Raw genomic sequence first — 23,763 nt, forward strand, 5'->3', positions numbered from 1 at the left:
TATCCATTCTCCTGTGATTAAATCCTCCCATTCTTGATGCAGACTGACTTTGGACCCAAAGTCAAATGAAGAAAAGATTATGTAATTGGTTTCTTACTTTTCTTTCCGACTGCCCAGTTGACGAGCTGTATATTGATCTCCATAGTCAATTAACACCAGTTGTCGAGAAAAGACATTCACTTTGTTGCCTATAAATAAATCTTCCAAGTGCAGGTTATCATATTTGGTGCGTTTCAAAAAGGTACGATGATTCTTTACATCATGCTAGAACCAAAAACAATAATACAATAAAAAAAGTAATCAGTAAGGAATATTCATCTGATTATAAGGTAGAAATAGTTCTTAATTCTATCTTATCAAAGATAGGTTACATTCCATTCCCTTTTTGCTATAAATACAAATCATAATTTTTTTTATAACTTTGGTATTTCCTAATCCAATCCAGTAGTAACATAAAAGCTTCTTATTGGAAATTTAATACTTAAAACCTGAATATAAAGATTTTTTATTGCCAAATTATTCAGTAAATTAGTGCCTATAAATCCCAAAGACAGTCATATACTCAAATTTCTGGTTTCTTGTGTGTACAAAATCCCAATACAAAATAGATCTATTTGTTACAAGTGTTGCCAATGAAAGGACACAAATAAATAAACAAGACTCTCTTAGTGCAATCCTCTTCAATTTGACTTCTTAATAATGGTGGTATATTTATGGGCATAATATTTATCTATAAAAATTTATCAGTTATTGCTTAATCTAAAATGTAAATAATCCCACTTCAATTTTCTAACCAAAAATATTTGCCTATTTTTGACATTACAAATAAAGGCACAAAGTTATCTTCTTTTATCTACTTATATTAGAATTATAATGAATAACAAAAATGAATTCATATATATATAAATGTATTTTAAAAAGTAATTATATAAAAGGCAATCTTATCCCTCTCCCTATCCACATTTAACCCCTTTGCCAACATTCAAGCAAAGAAAGGCTTATTTACCATTTCAACAGACCCATCCCCGGGGTAAAATAGAAGTTCAAACCGTCGAAGAAGTGAAGCATTTGGATCATACCACTCTGCAATGAAAACAAATCTTTCGCTATGATTCTGCAAAGAAAGACAGAAAAATTTTAACACTAACATATAAAGAATAAGTACTCTTATATAAAATGAAGGCAAGAATTACCAAATATTTGCAAGAAACAAATTTGCTACTACCTGTTGTATTGCTTTTTCTGCTTTTCAACAAAATATGTTATCAACACACCCTCAGAAACACTTTTAATTTCTGATTAAATAACCTTAGATTTCTCAAAGATGACTTATGAATTATTTAGTACATCACAGCTATTCAATCATCCTGAGTAAATTTACATATTTAAAGAACCTGAGCTCCTGATCTGACTACTGTAACAATTCAAAGTCCTTCTAAACGTAAGTTTACATACAAAGAGATTATCAATGAACTAATGAAAAAAAAAATTTCTGAAAGAATAATTCTCCATTACGGAAAGTTTTAACTTTCCTAAATTTAAGAATCTAGCAGTATTAGAATATTGTCATTAAATTTATAGCAAACATTCTTTCTCTCCTCAGTAATTTCATGTGATAGTATCTTTTCATAGACATAGTAGGAGAGTGTGTTAGTCTAGGATCTCTGAGAAGCAAATGCCAAGACAGGATTGAACATACAAGAATTTCATTAAGGGAAATTCCTGTAATAGAAAATGGAGAGGGAGAGATAGGAACACTCATATACTGCTGGTGGGACTGCAAACTAGTGCAACCTCTGTGGAAAGCAATATGGAGATACCTTAAACAGATACAAGTAGACCTACCATTTGATCCAGCAATCCCATTATTGGGCATCTACCCAAAAGAACAAAAGACATTCTATAAAAAAGACATCTGCACTCGACTGTTTACAGCAGCACAATTCACAATTGCAAAGATGTGGAAACAACCCAAGTGCCCATCAATACATGAGTGGATTAATAAAATGTGGTATATGTATACCATGGAGTACTACTCAGCTATAAGAAACAATGGTGATACAGCACCTCTTGTATTTTCCTGGATAGAGCTGGAACCCATTCTACTAAGTGAAGTATCCCAAGAATGGAAAAATAAGCACCACATGTACTCACCATCAAATTGGTTTCACTGATCATCACCTAAGAGCACATTTAGGAATAACATTAATTGGGTGTCGGGCAGATGTGGGGTGTGGACCGGATGTGTGTATACATACACAATGAGTGCGATGCGCACCATCCAGGGGATGGACACGCTTGAAGCTCTGATTGGGGGGGGAGAAGGGCAATATACGTAACCTAAACTTTTGTACCCCCATAATATGCTGAAATTAAAAAAAGGAAAAGAAAAAGAAAAAGAAAATGGGGAGGAAGCCAAGGAAGACCAGGAAAGCTGGCAGACCACAGTGCAAATCTGACCTGAGTGGAGGAGAAGGGCAGGGAAGGTTAGGTGGACTCATCCTGGATTGCTATACCAACTAAGGAAGGTTCAGCAAGCCCATCAGGGAGTGCTCAAGCCAGGGAGCAGTCAGAGGAGTGCCATGACTCCCAAGGACCGGGCAGGCCACCTTCAGCATCCCTGCTCTTCTCAGTTACTGACTGAGAACAGCCCTTGGGAAGTCAGTCCAAAGCATAAAAGCAGCAACGGATTTCAGAGCACAGCAGCTGGGGACCTCGGTCATGTAAGCTTCCTGTAGTTGGAGGTCTGTAAGGTACATGGGTATCATAGAGAATAAAATGAAAAAAAAAAAAAAGTCAAATATTGGCCCTTATCTATTAGACAGGATTTCTCATAATTATATAAGTTAGTAAAAATACCCCAGCTCCGAAGATCCTTCATTATAATAAGCAAATGAAGATACAAGGGAAAAGAAAAGCTAGGAGTTTTATTGCTGATTCTAGATTTGCCATCTGATACTCTGGTTAGAGTATATGTTTGAGTTCTTTTTTCTGTTAATTAATGATTGACTTATAAATTCTAATGGTAGAAGTTGTATGTCTAGTCATGTTTATGATTTTATTCATAAACTATAACATAGATGAGTAATTTTTAAGACACTATTTTATTTTTCCCACAATCATCCAAAAAGACACATTTAAACAATGTTTATTAGTCAAGAGAAAAATAAATGTAAAATAAGAGACATAGTATGACATTTGTAAAAGCCTTTCTTATACTGTTTTTCATATTGATTACAACAATAAAACTCCTTTGAATTTAGGTTTCACTGTGCATTCTAGTGCTGTACTTCACTTTTAATAAAAAATTTAAATATATTTTTTAATAAAAAATTTTTACTATCTTTAGTAAAATATTCACTGAAATATATAATTAAAATATTGCCTTCATTAAAATAAATAAAATTATAAAATGGAAGAAATGATACATCTAACTAAGGCAAATGAAAAACCAATGAAAGTTGATACTTCATTTATCCAAGTAGCCTAATAACCCAACTTGCTAATCACACCCTTTAATTCTGAGTAAAGCAGCAGAATTTTGTACAATATACCATCCAGAAAACAGTTTTAATACAAAGAAAATAAACTGAGGAACTACTGCTTCTGGCTTTGACAAAGTGACTTATAGCAAACCAGTGCAACTGTCTAAGAACAACTAGAAAAGTGAGATATGGAAGACCCTGGAGAGCTTCTAAGACAGCCAGAATATGAGGATCAAAGTTGCCGAAAGACAGGAAGCCCACTGAGATGAGCCCAACATTCTGGGTTGCTTTAACCCTGAGGACATGTGATGAGTGTCAAGTCAAGTGGGCAAGAGACTGAGAAGCTAAGAAGCTGGCAGAGAAATCCTGTCAAGGAGTACAGAAGATAACACAAAAGGGAGCTCAAACCTATGCTTGTCCAGTGGAGCTTTTGGAAACTATTAACAACTCCCAAGCCGGGACTGTTCGTTCATGCAAAAAGGTTTATTATTCCAAGTACAAATTGTGTTCACACTTGATTTAAACTTAACTTTCTGTTTTACCTCTACAGTCAAAATTTTGGTTACTTCCTAGAGTTAAGAGGACTATCTAGGGATATAACAGTGGTGCATCTGGACTTGACACAAAACATCCCACTCAGGTTGGAGACAGGGTCTCACTCTGTCGCCTAAGCTAGAGTGAAGTGTTGTGATCATAGCTCCCTGTAATCTCAAACTCCTGAGCTCAAGGGTAGCCTCAGCCTCAGCCTGCAGAGTAGCTGGGATTAGGATGGTCTTTCAACTACCTGCCTGAAACACATGCACATGCACACTTTATACCACCTCCCAGACCAAAGTCGCCTTTGAAATTTTAAAAATTTTACCTTTTAACTTTGTTGAGCCAAGTCTAGCAAAGAACTTGATTCCTTTTTCTACCAAATGATAGCAAAGCTGGATATCATTTTGTTTGAATTCTTCATTTTATGGATAAAGAGACTGATTTCCAGAGCATGTATATAACTAGCATAAAGTCACAGAGCTTGTGAATAACTGAGACCAAATTGGAAGCTATGCTTCCCGTGACTCAGATCTTTCCAAATCACCAGGCTTCCAAGGCCAACTCAAATGGGAGAAACTAACACTTTAGTAGCACATAGGGATACCTCGAGTTTTTTTTGACATAGATGTTCTGATGAGAATATCACAGATGGGAATAATTACACGGACAATCATTCATTCCCTCTTCACCAAAGATTTGTTTCTATCAGAAACAAATGTACAAAGAACATTTAAAAATTACATTGCATCAAAAAGAGAAAGTTTCTTAAAGAAGCCAAATAATTTTTCCTCTTTGAACATTTTAAATATAATTTATACATAATAAAAGTTTATCCCTAATCACACTTTGTTCCAGAAGTCTTAAAGTCTTAAAGGACAATGCAGTGTATTATACCTAGCAGTCTTAAAGTAACTTCAACTGGACAATGTGATGTTATTATATCCAGAAGTCTTAAAGTCTGTGTGTGTGTGTGTGTGTGTGTGTGTGTGTGAATGAGAGAGAGAGAGAGAGAGAACCTTCCTAAACCATCAGTCTTAATGGTAAATAATGTAAACATTTTTATATTATAACACGCATGTGTATATTATTGAGTAGAATGTAAACTTCATGTATGGTATTACATAAATAGGTGATTTTAAGGAAATGATAAATGAAAGACAATCAAGCCTTTTGAGAACTGAATTAAACCACATCTCTCTCTGCTACTGTTCAAAGAAAGGCCTAGCTCTACAATAGATCATGGGAAACAATTTTTTTCCATGCACATGTACTTAAAAAAATCCACTCCCTCAGTTCAAGAGGAAGTTTAACTAAGCTTATGCCATCAAGTATAACTGTACCTTGGCCTCATACATTTCAATATTACTGATCAGAAAGCCATTCCATCCCTGATGATATTAAAACAATCTATCAACAAATACCAATTGGACCTGACACTACCAGTATTGCTGAGTGCAAAGAATGTGCCAAACCAACAAGTCTTGTTGTTGCTACTATTGCTGTTATCACTTGCTGGCAGCCTACAGCAAGTGACATGTCCCTGAAATGTATTGCCTAAAGAGAAGATCCAGAAAGCTATAAAGAGTTTTTTCTGGGGGTTGAGGGAATAACTCAGAATATCTAAGAGCATGTGCTCTAGAATCAGATAGCTCTGGGTTTTGTGATGGTGCACAAGATACTCAACCTCTCTAAGCCTCAGTTTCCCCATCTATAAAATGGGAATAGTAATAGTAGTTTCCTCATAAGGTAGTTATGGGGATTAAGTGACTTAGTGTACATGAAGCACTTATGATTTCTGTTGCCTAAGTCTCCTATAGCAGTGATGGTTGTTTATAGGTCCATGTGTTACTCTAGAGCTGCACTACACACACTCATCTCCCTCACTGGTCTTTTCTCTTGATTTGTGATGATGCAGCCTCAGCTGCAACTAATCCTAGGTAAATAGTTTTTTAAAGGTCTTTACAAAAAAAATTTAGTATGAAGGAAAAAGGAATTTGTGATAGAAAAATAGAAATGTGAGGCCGGGCGCGGTGGCTCACGCCTGTAATCCTAGCACTCTGGGAGGCCGAGGCAGGCGGATAGTTTGAGCTCAGGAATTCGAGACCAGCCTGAGCAAGAGCGAGACCCTGTCTCTACTAAAAATAGAAAGAAATTATATGGACAGCTAAAATATATATAGAAAAATTAGCCGCGCATGGTGGCACATGCCTGTAGTCCCAGCTACTCGGGAGGCTGAGGCAGAAGGATTGCTTGAGCCCAGGAGTTTGAGGTTGCTGTGAGCTAGGCTGACGTCACGGCACTCTAGCCCGGGTAACAGAGTGACACTCTGTCTCAAAAAAAAAAAAAAGAAAAATAGAAATGTGACTAAAATTATATTTATAAATGAAAAGAAAAACTATTGAACATATACAGTTATTTCTATAATAATAAATAATTTTTTGTAAAGGATATTTAATAAATAAGAGTCACAATACAATTCTTGCCTTTTGGGGAGTTCAGACAGTTATGGGTCTGTTTTTATCAACAAAAATTGAGTAACAATTTTCTTTTCAAATTTTATAACACTATTTGTTACACATTAATCATTAGTTTTATTCAATTCAAACTTCTCAAAGGAAAAGCATCATTAAAAAATCAAAAATTACATTAATCAACATGAAATTACTGTTGCAAATTGTAGATTGAGAAATTTATAAATGCTGTGCTTTGGCTTGTCACAGAAACCAAAGATGTTATGGAAAATATTAACAAAATATTCATATTCATATAGTTAATAAAGTAATATTAGACATTATATGCAACCTATATATCGAAAAGAATAGGTATCATACTTTACCATTTAGCTACTCTAAGTTACAAAATTAATTATGTGGCTAGGTTTCCAGGACCAAGCTGGAATCTGAGAATCTACATGAAAGTTTATGAAGAATAAAATCTGAAGAACCTGTTTCCAATTCCACAAAGCAAAGCAGAAATGTCTTATATTTTATTTAAAAGGGATAAATATGTACAGATGAGAAAGCATTTCAGTGCAAGACTTCCCTTGCATCAAAAAAAAGCACTGAAAAAATGTTTTCAAGTAAATTATCTAAATCTTTGTTTAATGTCTCACAAATGAAGCAAAATGTCTACTTAAGGAATCTTTTCAAGTTATTTTTTTATTCTTGATAGTAATAAGCCTGGGGGAAAGGCAAGAAAAATTGAAAAGCATACTCATTATCTAACCTCACATCAATTATAAATTCAGAAGAAACAAGATAAAATATTAATATGGATAAAAAAGTACTCCCCCCATTCATAAGCACTTGGAGTGAAGGATGAGTTTGTGTGCATGTTAAGCAAGGATTACTATTTCTGAATAATACATAATAGTACAAAATTACCTTCACTGCTTTTTACTAAAAAATCACAAGGCTTCTAAAGAGCAGTTTTGACAATAAATTGCTCTGATGCAATGGAGTCCTTAACAAGTAAAAGTCCCTTACCCTCTTCCAGGGAACTTGTATCCCGGCAAGGCCTCAAGAGGGTATAGAAAAGTTAAGATAAGGTATCAACTCAGCACATACTGACAGAAATATCATCACCATTAAGGACCAAATACTTATAATGCTTAAAAAGGAATAAATAAGAAAAGGAAGGTAGGCATTGCCATTATTGGTTTTTTTTTTCTTTATGATACCAACTATCATTAGCTTTCATGAATCAGTAGGATCCACTGTTTACATTTGATTGCTTGTACTTAAGACTCTTCTAGTGTTCTCTAAACTGCTACTAGTTTAATTAACCCTTACAAATATTATTTATGTCTTACAAAAGTTAAAACCAAATATTGAATTAAGCAGGTAGGGAGGGAAAGGGAGATAAGCTAACAGTATTCAGGTGTATCTAATATATATTTTAGCTAATTCTCACAACAAACCTGTAATAGAGGTATTGCCCTATTTTTACCAACGGGAAAACAGAGGTTCAGAGAGGTTAACTGTCTAGATATTAAACAGATAAATACCTGGTCAGGACATGAGTTGGGATTCAAACAAAGGTTTGTCTGAGCCAAAAGTCAATGCTCATTTCCAGACAACAAAAGCACTGAATCAAGAAAAAAGATATGAATCAAGAGTTCTGGATCAACCAAAAGGGCAATGGAGATGGGAGATAGTGATAAAGGCAACCTGTCTATAAGGTACACCTGAGCAGAAATGCAGACAGCAGTAATAAGAAATCACAAGATTTCACTAACAATGGAAAATCAGTTTGGCCTTGATCCTAGGAAAAATAGCTCTGACAAGGTTACTGAAGCCCTCTTTAAATGTTTCTGGCAGTTTCATTTAAGAGATGATATAACAGATCAAGGAAGAGGAGCCATTCAGAATCAACACAAGATTACAAGTGCCTAGGGAATGAAAATCAGTTCATGGAATAGAAGGGCACACAAGAGAAAAAATGCAGTGACAACAGTAATATGATGTGGTGGTGAGAGTTCAAAAACACAGCAGATGTTTGGAAATGACTTTATTTCATCTTCATTTTCTGAAGGGTATTTTTCAGATTACAGAATTCTATGTTACAGCACTAATAGTTATTCAGGAATGCATCCTGAAGAACAATACTTTCAATTCTTATGCCCCAAAATAGTAACTGAGGAGAAGATTATTCCAAGTAGCTTCAGTTTTTCAAAGCAGAGCATTTTTAAAAAAACTTAATGACATTATTTACCAATCATCTATTACATGTCTGAAACATAGTACTATACTTCTAGTTTCTGAAAATGTGAAAGATGAAATTTTTAAATGGCTATTACTTGCATATTTTATAATTATAAAACTGCAAATAGTTATTGTTAAAAGATAAATACTTACTGAGAGCCATTTATGTGCAAAATAGTATATTGGGCATGGAGGGTAAGAATTGAAAATGTTGGTCTGGTGCAGGGGCACATGCCTATAATCCTAGCATTCTGGGAGGCCAAGGTGGGAAGATCACTTGATCTCAGGAGTTGGAGACCAGCCTGAGCAAAAGCAAGGCCCTGTCTCTACTAAAAATAGAAAAATTAGCTGGGTGTCATGGTGCGCACCTGTAGTCCCAGCTACTCCGGAGGCTGAGGCAGGAGGATCACTTGAGCCCAGGAGTTTGAGATTGCTGTGAGCTATGATGACGCCACCACACTCTGGGCCAGGGCAACAGAGTGAGACTCTGTCTCAAAAAAAAAAAGAATTGAAAATGTTTACAAAATTGAATAAGGCTGTTGATGGAGCTTAGAGCTAATTGAGAAAAAATTCAGAATTATTAAAATTATTCTTAAAATTCACAGTCCATACAATTTAGAAATAGTTACTTATTCTTATATCATCTTTTTTCTATATGTTTAAAAGTCCATTATAATGGTGGCTTCAAACTTCTATTACAGAAATAACCTCATATCATGACCCAATGCACAAATACATGTAAATGTATTACTAAAGAATTTCTTTCAGTAATACGCATCCTTACTATGTGCTGTGTTCTAAGACATTTTCTATTCTAGTCTATTCTACCTTTTTACTAACACTAATAGAAATCTACTAAACTGACTTCATGACCTACAAATAAGAGCCTTTGAAAAATACTGCATTACCACCCATCTCCTCCCTCTACATCTCTCCTTCACCCTAGATCCAACCATCCCTCCATGAAAAAAATGGCTTTTCCTATTGGAAACAACAATATCTCTGTCACTAAAATAAATGTGTGAAATTAAAGACAGACCACAAGGGGAAACAAGTGTATATTCAAAGAGCTGGAAGAACTCACTTTTAGGGATATTTGAATTCACCTGGGCTACTGACCCATCCTTGCCTAGACAGTAGCTAGGTACCTGCTATGGTCTGAATGCTTGTGTCTCTCCAAAATTCTTATGTGGAAAACCTACTCACCGATGTGACGGGATTAAGGGGTGGGGGCCTTTGGGAGGTGACTATTAAGAGGTAGAGCCTTTGGGGGACTTGGAATGAGATTAGCGCCATTATAAAAGAGGCACTAACCAGAGAGCTGCCTTGCTCCTTCTGCCATGTGAGGATGCAGGGAGAAGGCACCATTTATGATGAAGGAAATGAGCCCTCACAAGTCACTGAATTTACTGGCTCCTTGATCTAGGACTTCCTAGCCTCCAGAACCATGAAAAATAAATTTCTGTTGTTTATAAGTTACTCAGTTATGGTATTTTTTATAGCAGCCTGAACAGACTAAAACGGTGCCTCAAAAGAAAGAGGAAATTATGACTGTAGTTCAATGAGCAGATGAGCACATGAAGTTCTCATTTAAATATGTCAGGTTGTAAAGAAACAGCCTGTGGTGCTACTTGGTCGGAACTGTGTGGAACAAAGAGTCATGTTGCTTAAAATTCTCTCAGATGAAGCAAACAAAGATGTACTGTTTCTGAAATCACTTATCTAAAACGTGGTTCAATGAAAGAACCAATATGACACTTCACTGGGACTAAGGAGTGTAAGGGGTAATCCATCTGTATAGGCAATAGGTTTCTTAGGCCAAACTAAAATGATTGCCCACGTGTCTTCTGCCGAGGCATGAGTCAGCACTGCTATGTAACCATGACGTCACCTCCTATGTAAAACCCATGTGATCACGCTTTTGCTTGGCATGTTGCCACTATTGTTCTGAGCCATATGTAAGTGTTCACCATTTTCTCACTGCGGTTGCATCATCGCAACAATAAAGAGTATATCTCATCTGCCCGCTGCCACTAGCCTCTTCCTTCAATTCCCAGAACCTGCTCCCGTACCCCACTGGCCGCAGAGCTTCCTCCCCACAAGGAATTACATTCTATCCAACAGGAACCATCACTTCTACAGAACTAGTATAATAACTACACATCAAGTTTCAAATGTCTATTACTTGAATATTTATTTGTATATATTATTTGAACCTATCAGTCATAACTCCACACAACTTACAAGTTTTTATTTCTTACATCAAGCAATGAGGTCCTTGGTGAATTTCTTTAAAAAAAACAAATTTGCTAAAAGCTTCATTAGCATATTTTTCATTACATTTTTCCACTTGCACAATAATTGACAGTGAACATTTGCAGCATCCCTCATTTCCTATGACGTGTCACAATTCAGTCATCTTCTACAAATCAATACAAGTTTAACAAAATACTCTCATTACTATTAAAAAATTTTTTTTAGTGTGGACTGTAAGGAACTACGATATCTTGGCTGAACTTTTCAAATACTAGTTCTCCTAATGACTGGACAGCAGAAAACAACCTGTGCTGTACTTGGTTTATTACTGAATACAAAGAAATGTTTAAGGTCTAAGCAACTATAAAACCATTTCTACAGTTCATCTTATTCTAGTCCTACTTTCATCCTCTTTTCTACTCTTCCAAGTTTTAAAGTATTTAATTTTGAGACAAACTAAAATGTCTTTTATTGAGTCCTTTGTTTACTGAGCAAAAGCTATGGAACAAAAGATCTATTTCAAACAGATTTACCAAAACAAAAGCCTACCTACTTAGGAAAATGGTGGGCTTTTTAACTAGCTATAATCCTGTATATTGGAGTCAATATTATATAGAGGTCAAATACCCAGGCTTTAGCTCCACTCATGCCCATTGCGCTCCAGGGTAGTTGTCTGACTGCTTGTGAATTACTTAAGCTCTCTAAGTCTCAGTTGCTCTACAAGTTTGCCATTGGGACTAAATGAGTTAAACTATTTAACACTGTGCTCAGTATATGGGAAGCCTGCTAAAAATGGTCAGGAGTTGCTGAAGAGCAAGTTGGGGAAAGAGAAGTAATAGTAGTAGTAGCAGTAGTGGTATTACTAAAAGTAATTACGAATAATCTTTAAAATATGTGAAAATGTATGTCTTTACACCTATCTTCTGCACAAGACTACCTTTTAAAAACAAACACACACAAAAAACACAGCCCTTAGAGTACATACTACTACTTGAGGGGAAAAAAAAATCAAAGAACTAGTTCTTACCCATCATCACATCCTAGGAAGAACTGAATGTCTCCTTCTAGATGATGAGTAAAGATGAATGCAGATAAAGACTCTAAAATGATAGCAAATAACTGGCCTATTCAGTTTTCCCAGTAACAAACCCAAAAAAGGTCACACTTTAGTTCTGAATGTTGCTGAAATAAACTCTTAAATATGCTCCAGCCCTGAATCAATTACATGGATCATATATCTTTTTCTTTATAGTACTTCTAAACCCTCTCAGTTCCTTCAAAATCTTTGCGTATCTTTTTGCCAAGGCAGAATTAAAATTGTACCTGCTCAATAAAATTACCCATGAGCCTCCCAGATGAAAGCCATTTTTCAATACTCTGAAAGCCCTTTGCACTTTATCTTACCCTTTGGAAGCATATTTATCGTTATTCACATACATATCTTTCTACTATAATGTAAATTCCTGAGGACAAAAATGAGGGTATCATTCATCTTTACTCCCCCCAAAGTGCCTTCCACAAGTTGGCACTCAGTCAATATCTGTTTAATACTTCAATCTTAGACTCATACAAGAACTAATTTCTTTTTTTTAGTAACTAAATTTCTCAAATGGCAATAAGAACTAATTTCTATTGAAAATTGTTTATACAACACCTAGCACAATATATTTAAGTTTTTTACATGCCTATTTTATTTGTTGTTACAAGATTACAAAAAATTTCATTATGTATTTATATATTTTACTACTTTGCTTCTGCTTCTTAAAAACTTTACCTTCCATATCTACTGATTTAGGTAATTGATTGCTCATTGCTTATCATTAACATTTTTACAAGTTATTTTAATATGCATCAGTCAAATCATATATATATTTTTTGCATTCAAACAAGCATAAGTGTAATCAATGAGCAAAAAAAAAAAAAAAACAGAGTACTTTCTAAGCTCCTAACAGGCCCATCCCTTTGGGATAGCAACTGGGGTACCTATCTCCTTAACCTCTACAAACACCAGTAATGGGGAAGGGGAAGAGGAGGTATGCCACTTTTCTACTATAATACTAAAAATTCAACATCAGATTTTCTATTTTTAATAACGTAACAAATAGCCTGTAAAATATGCTGACAGTATGGGTCCCTTTCATTTGGGATAATCATCAGCAGGGTCCGTACAGACAGAAGGAGATAGAATAAGTGCCCTTCTGGACCTGGCCCTGGGTCCTGGGTGGCAGCGGGAGTATACGCTGGGGTCAAAATCAGGATCCTGATCCTCAGGTACTTTGCAATCATTCCAAATGAACAAATAATGACCAATACTCAAGAAGCAGCAGCAAAAATACAATACAAAAATAATTCAGAGGAGGCCGTGTGGTACAGAACTATATGCATTTAAGAAGAGTAGTCTATATGGCTATCATGACAAAAGCCATGAGAGTAAAGAGCTGGGAATAAGCATGGGTGTTGCTGAAACGTGAGAGGATGGAGCTTACAAAGGACATAGAAAGCTTGATAAAAGATATGTTTAAATTTTAAAAACAAAATGAAACTAATGAATTACTGAGTCAGTGAACATTCTGAGTAAAGAAATATGATTATGAAGCTTATACTTAAATAATATTTATCTTAATAGAAATGTGACCATCTCTCTGGGGTCTAAAAAAGTATCTGACAAAGCAGGTGCTCAATAAATGTTTTCCAGTATAATGGATGGACAGATGGGAGAAGAAAGAGTCTGAAACAGGGAGACCAACTAGGAGACCAGCTGTTTTAATTTGGGTCTAAAAGGAATGACAGTAAAAATGAAAGGAAATGATGGATAAAAGAGATATTTTTAAGTAAGTAGTAATAAACCAGTGACAGGGAGGGGACATGGGTATGAAAGCTAGATATCAATCAAAGATGTTTTCAAGGTTTTAAGCCAAAGTAAATGAGAGAATGGAGGATCTTTTCAAGGGTAAAAATGATATTACATTTATGCCTATAGATTTTGAAGGCAGAACTTCTTATGATTAAGCCTGAGCAAAGGCACAATTTCTAATTATTATAGTGATGTTTGGGGCTACGTGACTAGAATTTGAGTAAGAGAACAGAACTCATAATTTAGGAATGAAAAAAATGTATTAGAATGGATAAAAGCTAGCAATTTCATGAAACATTCCCAATGGAAAATACTTCCAAAAAAGCATAATAATAATTACAATAACAACTCTAATTTATTATTGGTATCATTATAGCATCTAACATTTACTGAGCCCTTATTATGCACCAGGTACCATAATAAGTTCTTTGCACTACTATTGCACAATCCTTACATCAACCCCAGGAGGTTGTTATTCTCCAGGACAGGAAACTGAGGCACTGAGAGGCCAAGTAACCATACTTATTAAGTGCCAGAACCAGAATTTAAACCCAAGTGTGACAAAAAGACTTTTTTCTATACCAACAGTCTCTGAAGTATAAGATCCCACTTGGAGGTAGAAATATCAACATTTCAATTTCTATTTATTTTTTATCCTAACCTATTAAGGTTTCTATTATTGTATATGATTTATAATGTATGTAGTATATTAATATGGTTGTATAAAAATTATAACTAAGCACTCATTTATGGGGGTGGAAGGGACATTCTATTTTTATTTTCAGCTTAGAGACTGAGTTATATGTTCTGCCTCCTGGCATTAAAATAGAAATCAACAGTATCTGAGAACCTGCCACCTCAAGCCAGCTGCTTCCAGTAAGGGCAAGTGAAAACCGGGTTTAAAAGAACAAACTTCACTTTGCCTTGAACATTCTGTGAATACAGTGGATCATTAAAAATTCATTACCTGACATAGTAGGCAAACAAGCATAGCAATTCCTATTGCTTTACTTAGATGCTGTAGTGATAAGTACAATAGAAATGAAAATACAGCAACCAAAAGGTTTATATTTCCCCATGACCACAGGCGAGATTTTTAAGCAATAACTTGTTTTGGACTTATCCTTTACCAAATAGTCTTCCTCCAGGGCTTTTATCAAAGACCAAGCATTTTCCTTCATTGAATTATGTCAAATATTAACCTTATTTTAGTTTGGTTATAACTAGTTTTGAGGCTGTCCAGGTCATTCTCAGAGAGCTATTGCTTCTTCCTAAATCTGTCTTGGAAAGGCAGACAGAAGGTGAGCTCAAATAGAAAGAGTCTCCGTGTGAAGACTCTAATTTGCCAACTCCAGTTTAGCACTTTTCATTAATAAAGACTCACAAACAAATGACATGAGGAAAAGGTAGGCAAATTATTAAATTTAGTTAATTATCCTATTCCACTTAAATTCTTTATGAATTAAGTAAAACAACGGGGAACAGTGGCACACACCTATAATCCCAGCTTCTCGGGAGGCTGAGGCAGGATTGCTTGAGCCCAGGAGGTTGAGGCCAGCCTAGGCAACCCCATCTCTAAAGAAAAAAAAAAAAAAAGAACTAAGTAAAAATGTTACAATTACTTTTAGCTTTTAAAAAAATTACAGTTTACACAAAAATGTCTTTCCCCTTTTGTGGAAACATGCTCAACATGAGGATTCCACATATTTCCAAGATTTTTTTAAAAATCAATGGTGCAGTAAACAGAACACAAACTCAAGTGTTTCCCCAACTGTGACACTTAAGAATGTACTTCAAGTTACTTCCTGCTGAATTTTGTTAAAGAGTGAAAAACGCCAGAAAAAAACATTTCCACAGTAGAAGTTTAAATCAGGAAACTGAGCAAATACAATGGAATCATTCAAAAAGGCATACATCCAGTTTCAGGAAAGAAAGGGCTTTTTAAACCTTTTCATCTTGGGCCCTATAAATCCGTGAAAATTCTTCTTGACTTGTACAGATCACTGCCCTGTGAAAAAAACAATGCCACATAATGTATCAAGGGAAACCTTCTCCCTAAAAAGCAAGGCTGAACTTTGCTTTAGAGACACCTTAAAGAAAGCACAATTACTGTGAAGTCTTCCCAGAAACAAACCCAGCCAACTGATATTTCTGTCCTTGGAATTTGATTTTCACAGAATTTCAGAGATCAAAGGAACATTAACAGTGAGGAAATAGAAGCTCAGATAAGTTAAGCGACTTGGCAAAAGTTATGTGACTTGTTAAGTAGCATACTTTAACAAGGACCCTTGTCTCTTCACGGGCAGACTGATGTTCCCACAGTAGAACACTGCATTGTCATCTTGTAGATTTGTGCAATACAAAGACTCTCTCTAACCAAATTATGAGATTCCAGAAGATAGAATCTACATCATTAATTTATTTTGAAAGTCCATAGGGACTTTCCTAGTTCTGGGACCTTAAAAGATATAAAAAAAAAAAAAAAATACTTACCAAAATAAAAATCTAAAGGAGTAAATAAACATGTACAGCAATAGATATCAATAAAATGACAAAAATCCATTCTTCTTTGGTATTCAAAAAAAACCCCAAACTCTAATATTTATTTATAAATCTATTTATTAATACTTGTATTTCCAGAAAGATTCTGAAAGAGAACATCTTTTTTTACTTTCTTGGATAAGTATGGCTTCTCTGACTATCGCCTTAAAAGAATACACTTGATAAAGTCTTAAGTAACTCCAGGGTAAGAGTTATACATCAGGGAAAACTTGTCAGCAATTAACTGAACCGCAATACTCCAAAAAGAGAAATGAATCTGAATCAAAAAAGAAATTCTGAGTCTACTATAGTGGCATAAGAAAATTTAAGCAAAATTATACACTATTCATTTAATATTCAATTAGAAAATTGACTCTATTACTGGGCTAGAAATCATCTGATAACACAGAAAGTAACAATATAAATGTAATCTTTGAGTTTCTCAATCCAAATAACTGTTGTCAAGGTCACAAGTACATGAAGCCAAGTCTTGTTATTTCCACAGCCACTGCACCACTGGACTTGGAAATAGACGTGCTAGACTTTTCCATTTGTCCCTGCAGACCTTCCCTCTGCTCTCCTCCAACCTGTTCTGATCCTGGCCAGCAAACTGCATTAACTTCATCAAGGACTCCCTCACCCTTGGACTTTCACATGGGTTCGGCCAGTAGAAGACAGTGGCTGAAGATCAAAGGAAGAACAGCAAGGTGGAGATATTTATTCTCTCCGCTTCCTCCCTGCCAGATTGCATTGGTAAATTGCTCCCCTCTACTGAAGACCACAACTCCTGTCAGACAGCCCTTCCATTACTGTTGCTCTCTGGTAGCTCCCTCCCTTTACCCTGACAGTAATGACTACCTGGTGTTGCTCACCCCTACTCCTGCTTCCTGTACCAGCCCTTGTCAGGTCCTCTTTTTTTTTTTTTTTTTTTTTTTTGATACAGAGTCTCGCTTTGTTGCCCGGGCTAGAGTGAGTACCGTGGCGTCAGCCTAGCTCACAGCAACCTCAAACTCCTGGGCTTAAGCAATCCTACCATAGCCCTCAGCCTCCCAAGTAGCTGGGACTATAGGCATGTGCCACCATGCCCGGCTAATTTTTTTTTCTATGTATATTTTAGTTGGCCAGATAATTTCTTTCTATTTTTAGTAGAGACAAGGTCTCGCTCTTGCTCAGGCTGGTCTCGAACTCCTGACCTTGAGCGATCCACCCACCTCGGCCTCCCAGAGTGCTAGGATTACAGGCGTGAGTCACCATGCCCGGCCTGTTAGGTCCTCTTAACTCTGCCCACACCTTTGTAATTAGACTCTTTAATAAACTGTTCAGTTATCCCATTTCAGTATAAATATCTGTGTCCACCTAGGACTTAGAATGATACTTCAGGGAATCATTGACAGTTTCACACCATTTTCATTGGGGAGAGAATGGGAACCTTTGGTCACTTGTGCTTTTGGTGGCATATCTAAAAAGGCTTTGCCTGACCCAAGGTCATAGAGATACTTTCTTCTCAGAGCTTTATAGTTTTCACTCTTACATTAAGGTCTATGATCCATTTTGAGTTATTTTTCATGCATGATGTGAGATAAGAGTCTAAATTTATCTTTTTATATGTAGACATCTAATTGTCCCAGCACTGTTTGTTGAAAAGACTACTCTTCCCTCATTGAATGTGTTGGCATTTTTTAAGTCAATTTATCATGAAGGGTTTATTTCTGGACTTTCAATTCTGTTCTATTGATCTATATGTCTCTCCCTATGCTACTTCCACAGTCTTCATTACTGTATCTTTATAGTAAATTTTGAAACCAGAAAGTATCCGGTTTTGTTCTTTTTTTTTGAAAATGTCTTGGCTAATTGGCCCCTTCATATTTCCATATCAAATTTAGGATCAGCTTGTCAATTTTTGCAAAAATGCCTACAGGGATTTTGATAGGGATTGCACTTGTGCTGAGTCTATTTATCAATTTAGAGAGAATTGCCACCTTAACAATATTGAGTCTTCCAATCCATGAACATGGAATTTCTCATTTAGAGCTTCTTTAATTTTACTCAGCAATATTTTGTAGTTTACAGGGTACAATTCTTACACTTTTGTTAAAATTATTCCTGAGTATTTTATTCTTTTGATGTGATTGTGAAATTAATTTCTTTTTCAAAATTGTTCATTGTAATATATAGAAATACAATTAATTTTTGTAAAATCAACTTATCTTGTATTCTGCAACCTTGCTAAACACATTAGTTGTAACAGCTTTTTTGTGGATTCCTTAGGATTTTCTACATATATGGTCATGTCATCTGTGAATACATGTTGTTTTATTTCTTCCTATCCAATCTAGATGTATTTTATTTTTTTTTCTTGCCTGACTGTACTGACTAGAAATTCCATTACAGTGTTATATAAAACTGGTGAAAGCAGACATCCTAGCCTTGTTCCTGATCTTAGAAAGAAGTATTCACACTTTCACCATTAAATATGTTGCAAGCTGTAGGTTTTTTTTTTTATTTTTTTTATTTTTTTTTGAGACAGAGTCTCACTCTGTTGCCCAAACTAGAGTGCCGTCATGGTGTCAGCCTAGCTCACAGCAACCTCAAACTCCTAGGCTCAAGAGATCCTCCTGCCTCAGCCTCCCGAGTAGCTGGGACTACAGGCATGCGCCACCATGCCCGGCTAATTTTTCTATATATATTTTTAGATGTCCAGATCATTTCTTTCTATTTTTAGTAGAGACAGGGTCTCGCTCTTGCTCAGGCTGGTCTCAAGCTTCTGAGCTCAAATGATCCACCCACCTCGGACTCCCAGAGTGCCAGGATTACAGGCGTGAGCCACCACGCCCAGCCAAGCTGTAGGCTTTCCATGAATCCCATTAGGTTGAAAAAGTTCCCTTTTATTCCTAATTTATCGAAAATTTTTATCATGATTGACATTGGATTTTGTAAATTTTTTTTCTGAGTCTAATGTTCATGTATGTTTTGCCCTTTATTTCACTAATATGATACGTTAGATTCATTGATTTTCAGATGTTAAACCTTTCATTCCTGGCATAAATCCCACTGAGTCATGGTATAGAATCCATTCTTTTGTGTTGCTGAATTCAGTTTTCTATTTTGTTGAGGATTTTTGCATCTACATTGATGAGGGTGTTGGTCTATAGTTTTCTTTTCTTGTGATGTGTTCACCCGGTTTTGGTATATGGTGATACTGGCTTCACTAAATGAACTGGGAAGTATTCTCTCCTCTATTTTCCAGAAAGGTTTGAGAAAGATTGCTATTATTTATTCTTTAAATGTTTGATAGAATTCATCAGGTAGTCATCTGGGCCTGAGTTTTCTTTGTAGAAAGATTTGTAAATCCTAATTCAATTGCTTTACTCAGTATAGGTCTATTCAGATTTTGTATTTCTTCTTGAGTCAGTTTTAGTTATTTATGTCTTTCAGAGACTTTGCCTATTTCTTCTCAGTTGTCTAATTTAATGGCATAAAGTTGTTCATAGTATTTATTTCCTTATAATCCTTTTAATTTCCATAGGGTCAGTAGACATATCCCCTCTTTCATATTTGATGTTGGTAATTCGTGTCTTCAGTCTTTTTTTCTTGGTCAGTTTAACCAAAATGTTGACTATGTTAATCATTTCAAAGAACAGATTTTTGGGTTCATTAATTTTCCCAGTTTTCTATTTTACTGGTTTCCACTCTAATCCTTATTTCCTTCCTTCTGCTTCCTTTAGGTTTAGTTTGTTCTTATTTTTCATTTTTTCTGGTTTCTTAAGGTAGAAGTTTAAGTTACTCATACTAAATTTCTCTTCTTTTCCAGTACAGGCATTTCTCCTTGATTTTTTAATGTCAGAGTATCTTACAACTTTATCTTTGGACCTCTAATCTCTAGCTACACTCATTCTCTTGATCATCTTATCTAGACTCATGGCTTTAAATAAAATCTATATACTAACAGCTCTCAGGACAGACCTCTCCTTCTAAATTTCAGGATCGTATATCCAACGGCCTCTTAGATATCAAACAGACATCTCTAATTTAACAGGCCCAAAACTGAACTCCTGATATCAGCTGCTTTGCCAAATCAGCTCCTTCACCAGTCTTCTGTATCTCCATTAACAGCACTCCACCTTTACCATAGCTCAGGACAAAATCCTACATCATCTTTTAAGTCTATCCTTGACTTTTTCTTTCAGATCACAGGTCCAATCCATCAGGAAATCCAATTAATTCTACCTACAAAATATATATTAATACAAACTCTAACCACTTTACCACCTCCATTGCAACCATCCCACTCTAAGGCACCATGCTTTCTCACCTAGATCATAGCCTCATAACTAGTCTCTCTACTTCCAGCCTTGCCCCGCTACATCTGCTCTCAAAAAAAGTAGATAGAGGGATTCTGTAAAAATGTAAACTGAATCACCTCATTCCTCTGCTTAAAATTTGTAGACTCAGACTTCTTATTTCTATGAGAGAAACCTGAACTCCCTTTCAAGGGTGCACAAAGCCCTACAAGATCTGGCCTCCAATTATCTGTCTGACCTCATCTCCCACAATTGTCATTCTTGCTTACTTTGTCCTAGCCACAATATTTCTTGAACACATGGCATGCTCCTACCCAGAAGCCATTCCACTGGCAGTCCTAGAATACTTTTTCTGGAATACTTTTCCTCCAACATCTGCATGGCTCATCTTTTCTCACTCTCAAATCTTTGCTCAACTATCATCACCTTCTCTATGACACTGACTCTGGTCACCTCCCTTTAAAATGTATTCACCACCACAATCAGCACTCCCAACATTTATTACTTTGACCAATTTTTCCATATAGCACTTAATACCTTCAAATATCATATATATTATGCTTAACATGTTTATTATTTATTGTATATTGCCCCCAATAGAATGTAAACCCTTTCAGAGAAGAGATTTTGTCTGTTTTGGTCATGGATGCATCACAGGGGACTAGGTATTTGCATGGCATATAGTCTATGTTATTAAATATTTGTTGAACGAATAAATTTAAAAAGCAAAATTTATCTACTGGATGTCATCAATTGAAATGTTAGTCATGCCTGAAAAGGTGAATTTATTCATTCCTTCATTCATTCAACAAATACAGCATGCCTTCTCTTTGTCAAGCACTGCATCAGACACTGGAGATACTCAAGACAGACAAGGCCTGGTTGACATGGAGCTTACTTACTAATTTTCTGTCTCTCCTCATAGAATGTAAAAAAAAAAAAAAAAAACCACAATTCTTATAATAATAAGTGTTATAAAGACAATAGAATAAATAAGTAAATGTGTTACTAGGGGCAATGATTTAGGGAGTCCTCCTTCAACTAGAATGGACAGTTAAGCTCTCTGTGAGAAGAAGTGAAAACCAGAATGAGTAGAAGCCAATCATGCAGAAAATATTCCCAAGAGATAAAAAGTATAAAGCTTTGGGGGAAAAATGGAGCCTTATGAGTTCAAGGAACAAAGAACCAGTAGGACTTAAAGGTGGCGTATGAGGAGAAGATACAGTGGGAGGGCATCCTTGCTCCATTGTGAAGGCCCTAAACCCACCCTTACAATTTTAGTAATTAAGATACATCCTGGAATGTTCCTTTTATATCACCTTCTCCCTTCTTAGCTCCTCTTCTCCTATTCTTTTTTCCCTCCAGGAAAAGAGCCCATGGCATAGATAACCAGTGTCATTGCTAAGAAATTTGAGAAGACTGTTCTTTAGTCTATCTAGTATTTTTGGGCAAACAGAAAAAGCTGTGCCTTCTTCAGAACATTTTACTGACATCTATTAGAAAAATATGTAATAAATAAGCATCTGCAATTCACTTACAGTTGTGCAGTGCCCTGTATGTAGTATGTAGTGGCCCTAGTTGAGGAGATACAGAAGCGTAGGCTCTACGCAAACCCAACTAGTTCTATTTTTTCCTCTATTTCATATACCACATGTTGCAGATGCTAAATATACATGTAGATTTACATGGATGGCAAATTATTACTATTTGGCATTAGCTACGGTTGGCTACTGATTCTGCTAGTATTATCCTCATGAGAAAAGGAATGAGTATTTTTTAATATTAGTCATTGAAGAAAATACTGTGTTCATAGTAAAATGAAACAGATTCAAGTCGCTGTAAGCTTAACTGTACCTCTATAAAAGTGCTAAAAACCTTGACATCAGCAAGCATTAGAAGTACTGATCATCAGACAGTCTATCTGAAGAGGTACATATTAGGATAATCCTTTTTACCCTTTTGAATGCATTTGTCTACATTAGCTCATGTAATTTATACATTATTTTTATTTTGTAGTTTACTGTTTTGGGTTTTTTTAATAAGTGAGAGGATATTTTGGGGAAGCAAAAGATTCCAAAAAGACCATTTTCAAGTTTAATCCCAAAGAAGGCTATTCCTTTCATCATTTAGGTACCATTTTCTAACTTACGAAAGGAAAAATGTATGTTTTTTAACTCTATGAGAAATAATCTGTGATACTGTGCACTTCTGTGATTTCTAGATGAATGGCATTCAAATGACACATCAATATGGTTAAAATTAATAAGCAACTAATAAAATTCATAAAGGTTATCTTTTCCTGAAAGAATGTGTCCAACGATGGAGGAGTGCCACCTAATGTTCAATGTGGATTATAACATATCCAGGCCACACAGCCATTTTATACAAATACCTCTCAATTTTAGCCATGTAATCATACATTAAATCATAATAATTTTGTAGAGGCTCTAATCAAGTATTGAAATATGAATTATGACTTTTAAAAAAAATTTATCACTCATATCCTCTAAAAATTGAGGCTTTTCAAAAAAGTTTTTAAAGTTCTTCATTTCTCTCTATAGATATATAAAAGCAGAAGAGAGTTACTCCTATAAAATTTAAAAATTGTAAACATCTTGACCGCAGTTGTGGTAGGCTAAAAAGAGCAAAGGCTTCTAGACTAAACAAGTTCAAATCTAGCTGTATAACCTTGGGTGTTTTTAAAAACTGAGACTGTTTCCTTATATGAAAAGAACTTAATACATAGCAGACATTCAATAAATGATAGTAACTATTAAGAAAAGTAAGTTTCCCATTCTGATTTCTAAGTTAATAAGTTTCTTTTTTGTTTTTAACATATCCGCTCCAGTCATCAGGACTTTAGGAAATGTTTTAATGAAAAGGCAGCATGTGCCACAGCAATGTTTTCATTTCTTTCAAATCCCTTGCATAAAAAGGACCTATATTTTTTTTGATCCTTTCACCAGTCAGCCTCAAGTAAGTGTAGAGCTTTTATTTTAACCACTGATGAAATTTACCAGATTCAAAGTCACACTTATGGAAAATGAGTGACATTTGATAAATTCTCTTTATTTGCTTTCTAACCT

The 23,763-nt window shown here is 35.4% G+C and overlaps 1 protein-coding gene across 2 annotated transcripts in view; it reads right to left on the minus strand.

Annotated features, from left to right (window-relative positions):
• The window catches only part of NME7 (NME/NM23 family member 7), a 196,312-nt gene that overhangs the window by 161,192 nt on the left and 11,357 nt on the right, over positions 1-23,763 (minus strand). Inside the window, exons 2-3 of one of the 2 annotated variants that reach the window (XM_069480205.1) lie at positions 1,007-1,083; positions 98-264 (exon numbers count right to left, since the gene is read on the minus strand). In XM_069480205.1, the coding sequence (XP_069336306.1) occupies positions 98-264; positions 1,007-1,009 (170 nt within the window). In that variant the 5' untranslated portion in view covers positions 1,010-1,083. Of the gene's footprint in view, positions 1-97; positions 265-1,006; positions 1,115-23,763 lie in introns of both variants that reach the window. The other variant, XM_069480204.1, reaches the window with a different exon arrangement.

Source organism: Eulemur rufifrons, chromosome 8, assembly GCF_041146395.1.
Source record: "Eulemur rufifrons isolate Redbay chromosome 8, OSU_ERuf_1, whole genome shotgun sequence".
NCBI classification, from domain to species: domain Eukaryota; kingdom Metazoa; phylum Chordata; class Mammalia; order Primates; family Lemuridae; genus Eulemur; species Eulemur rufifrons.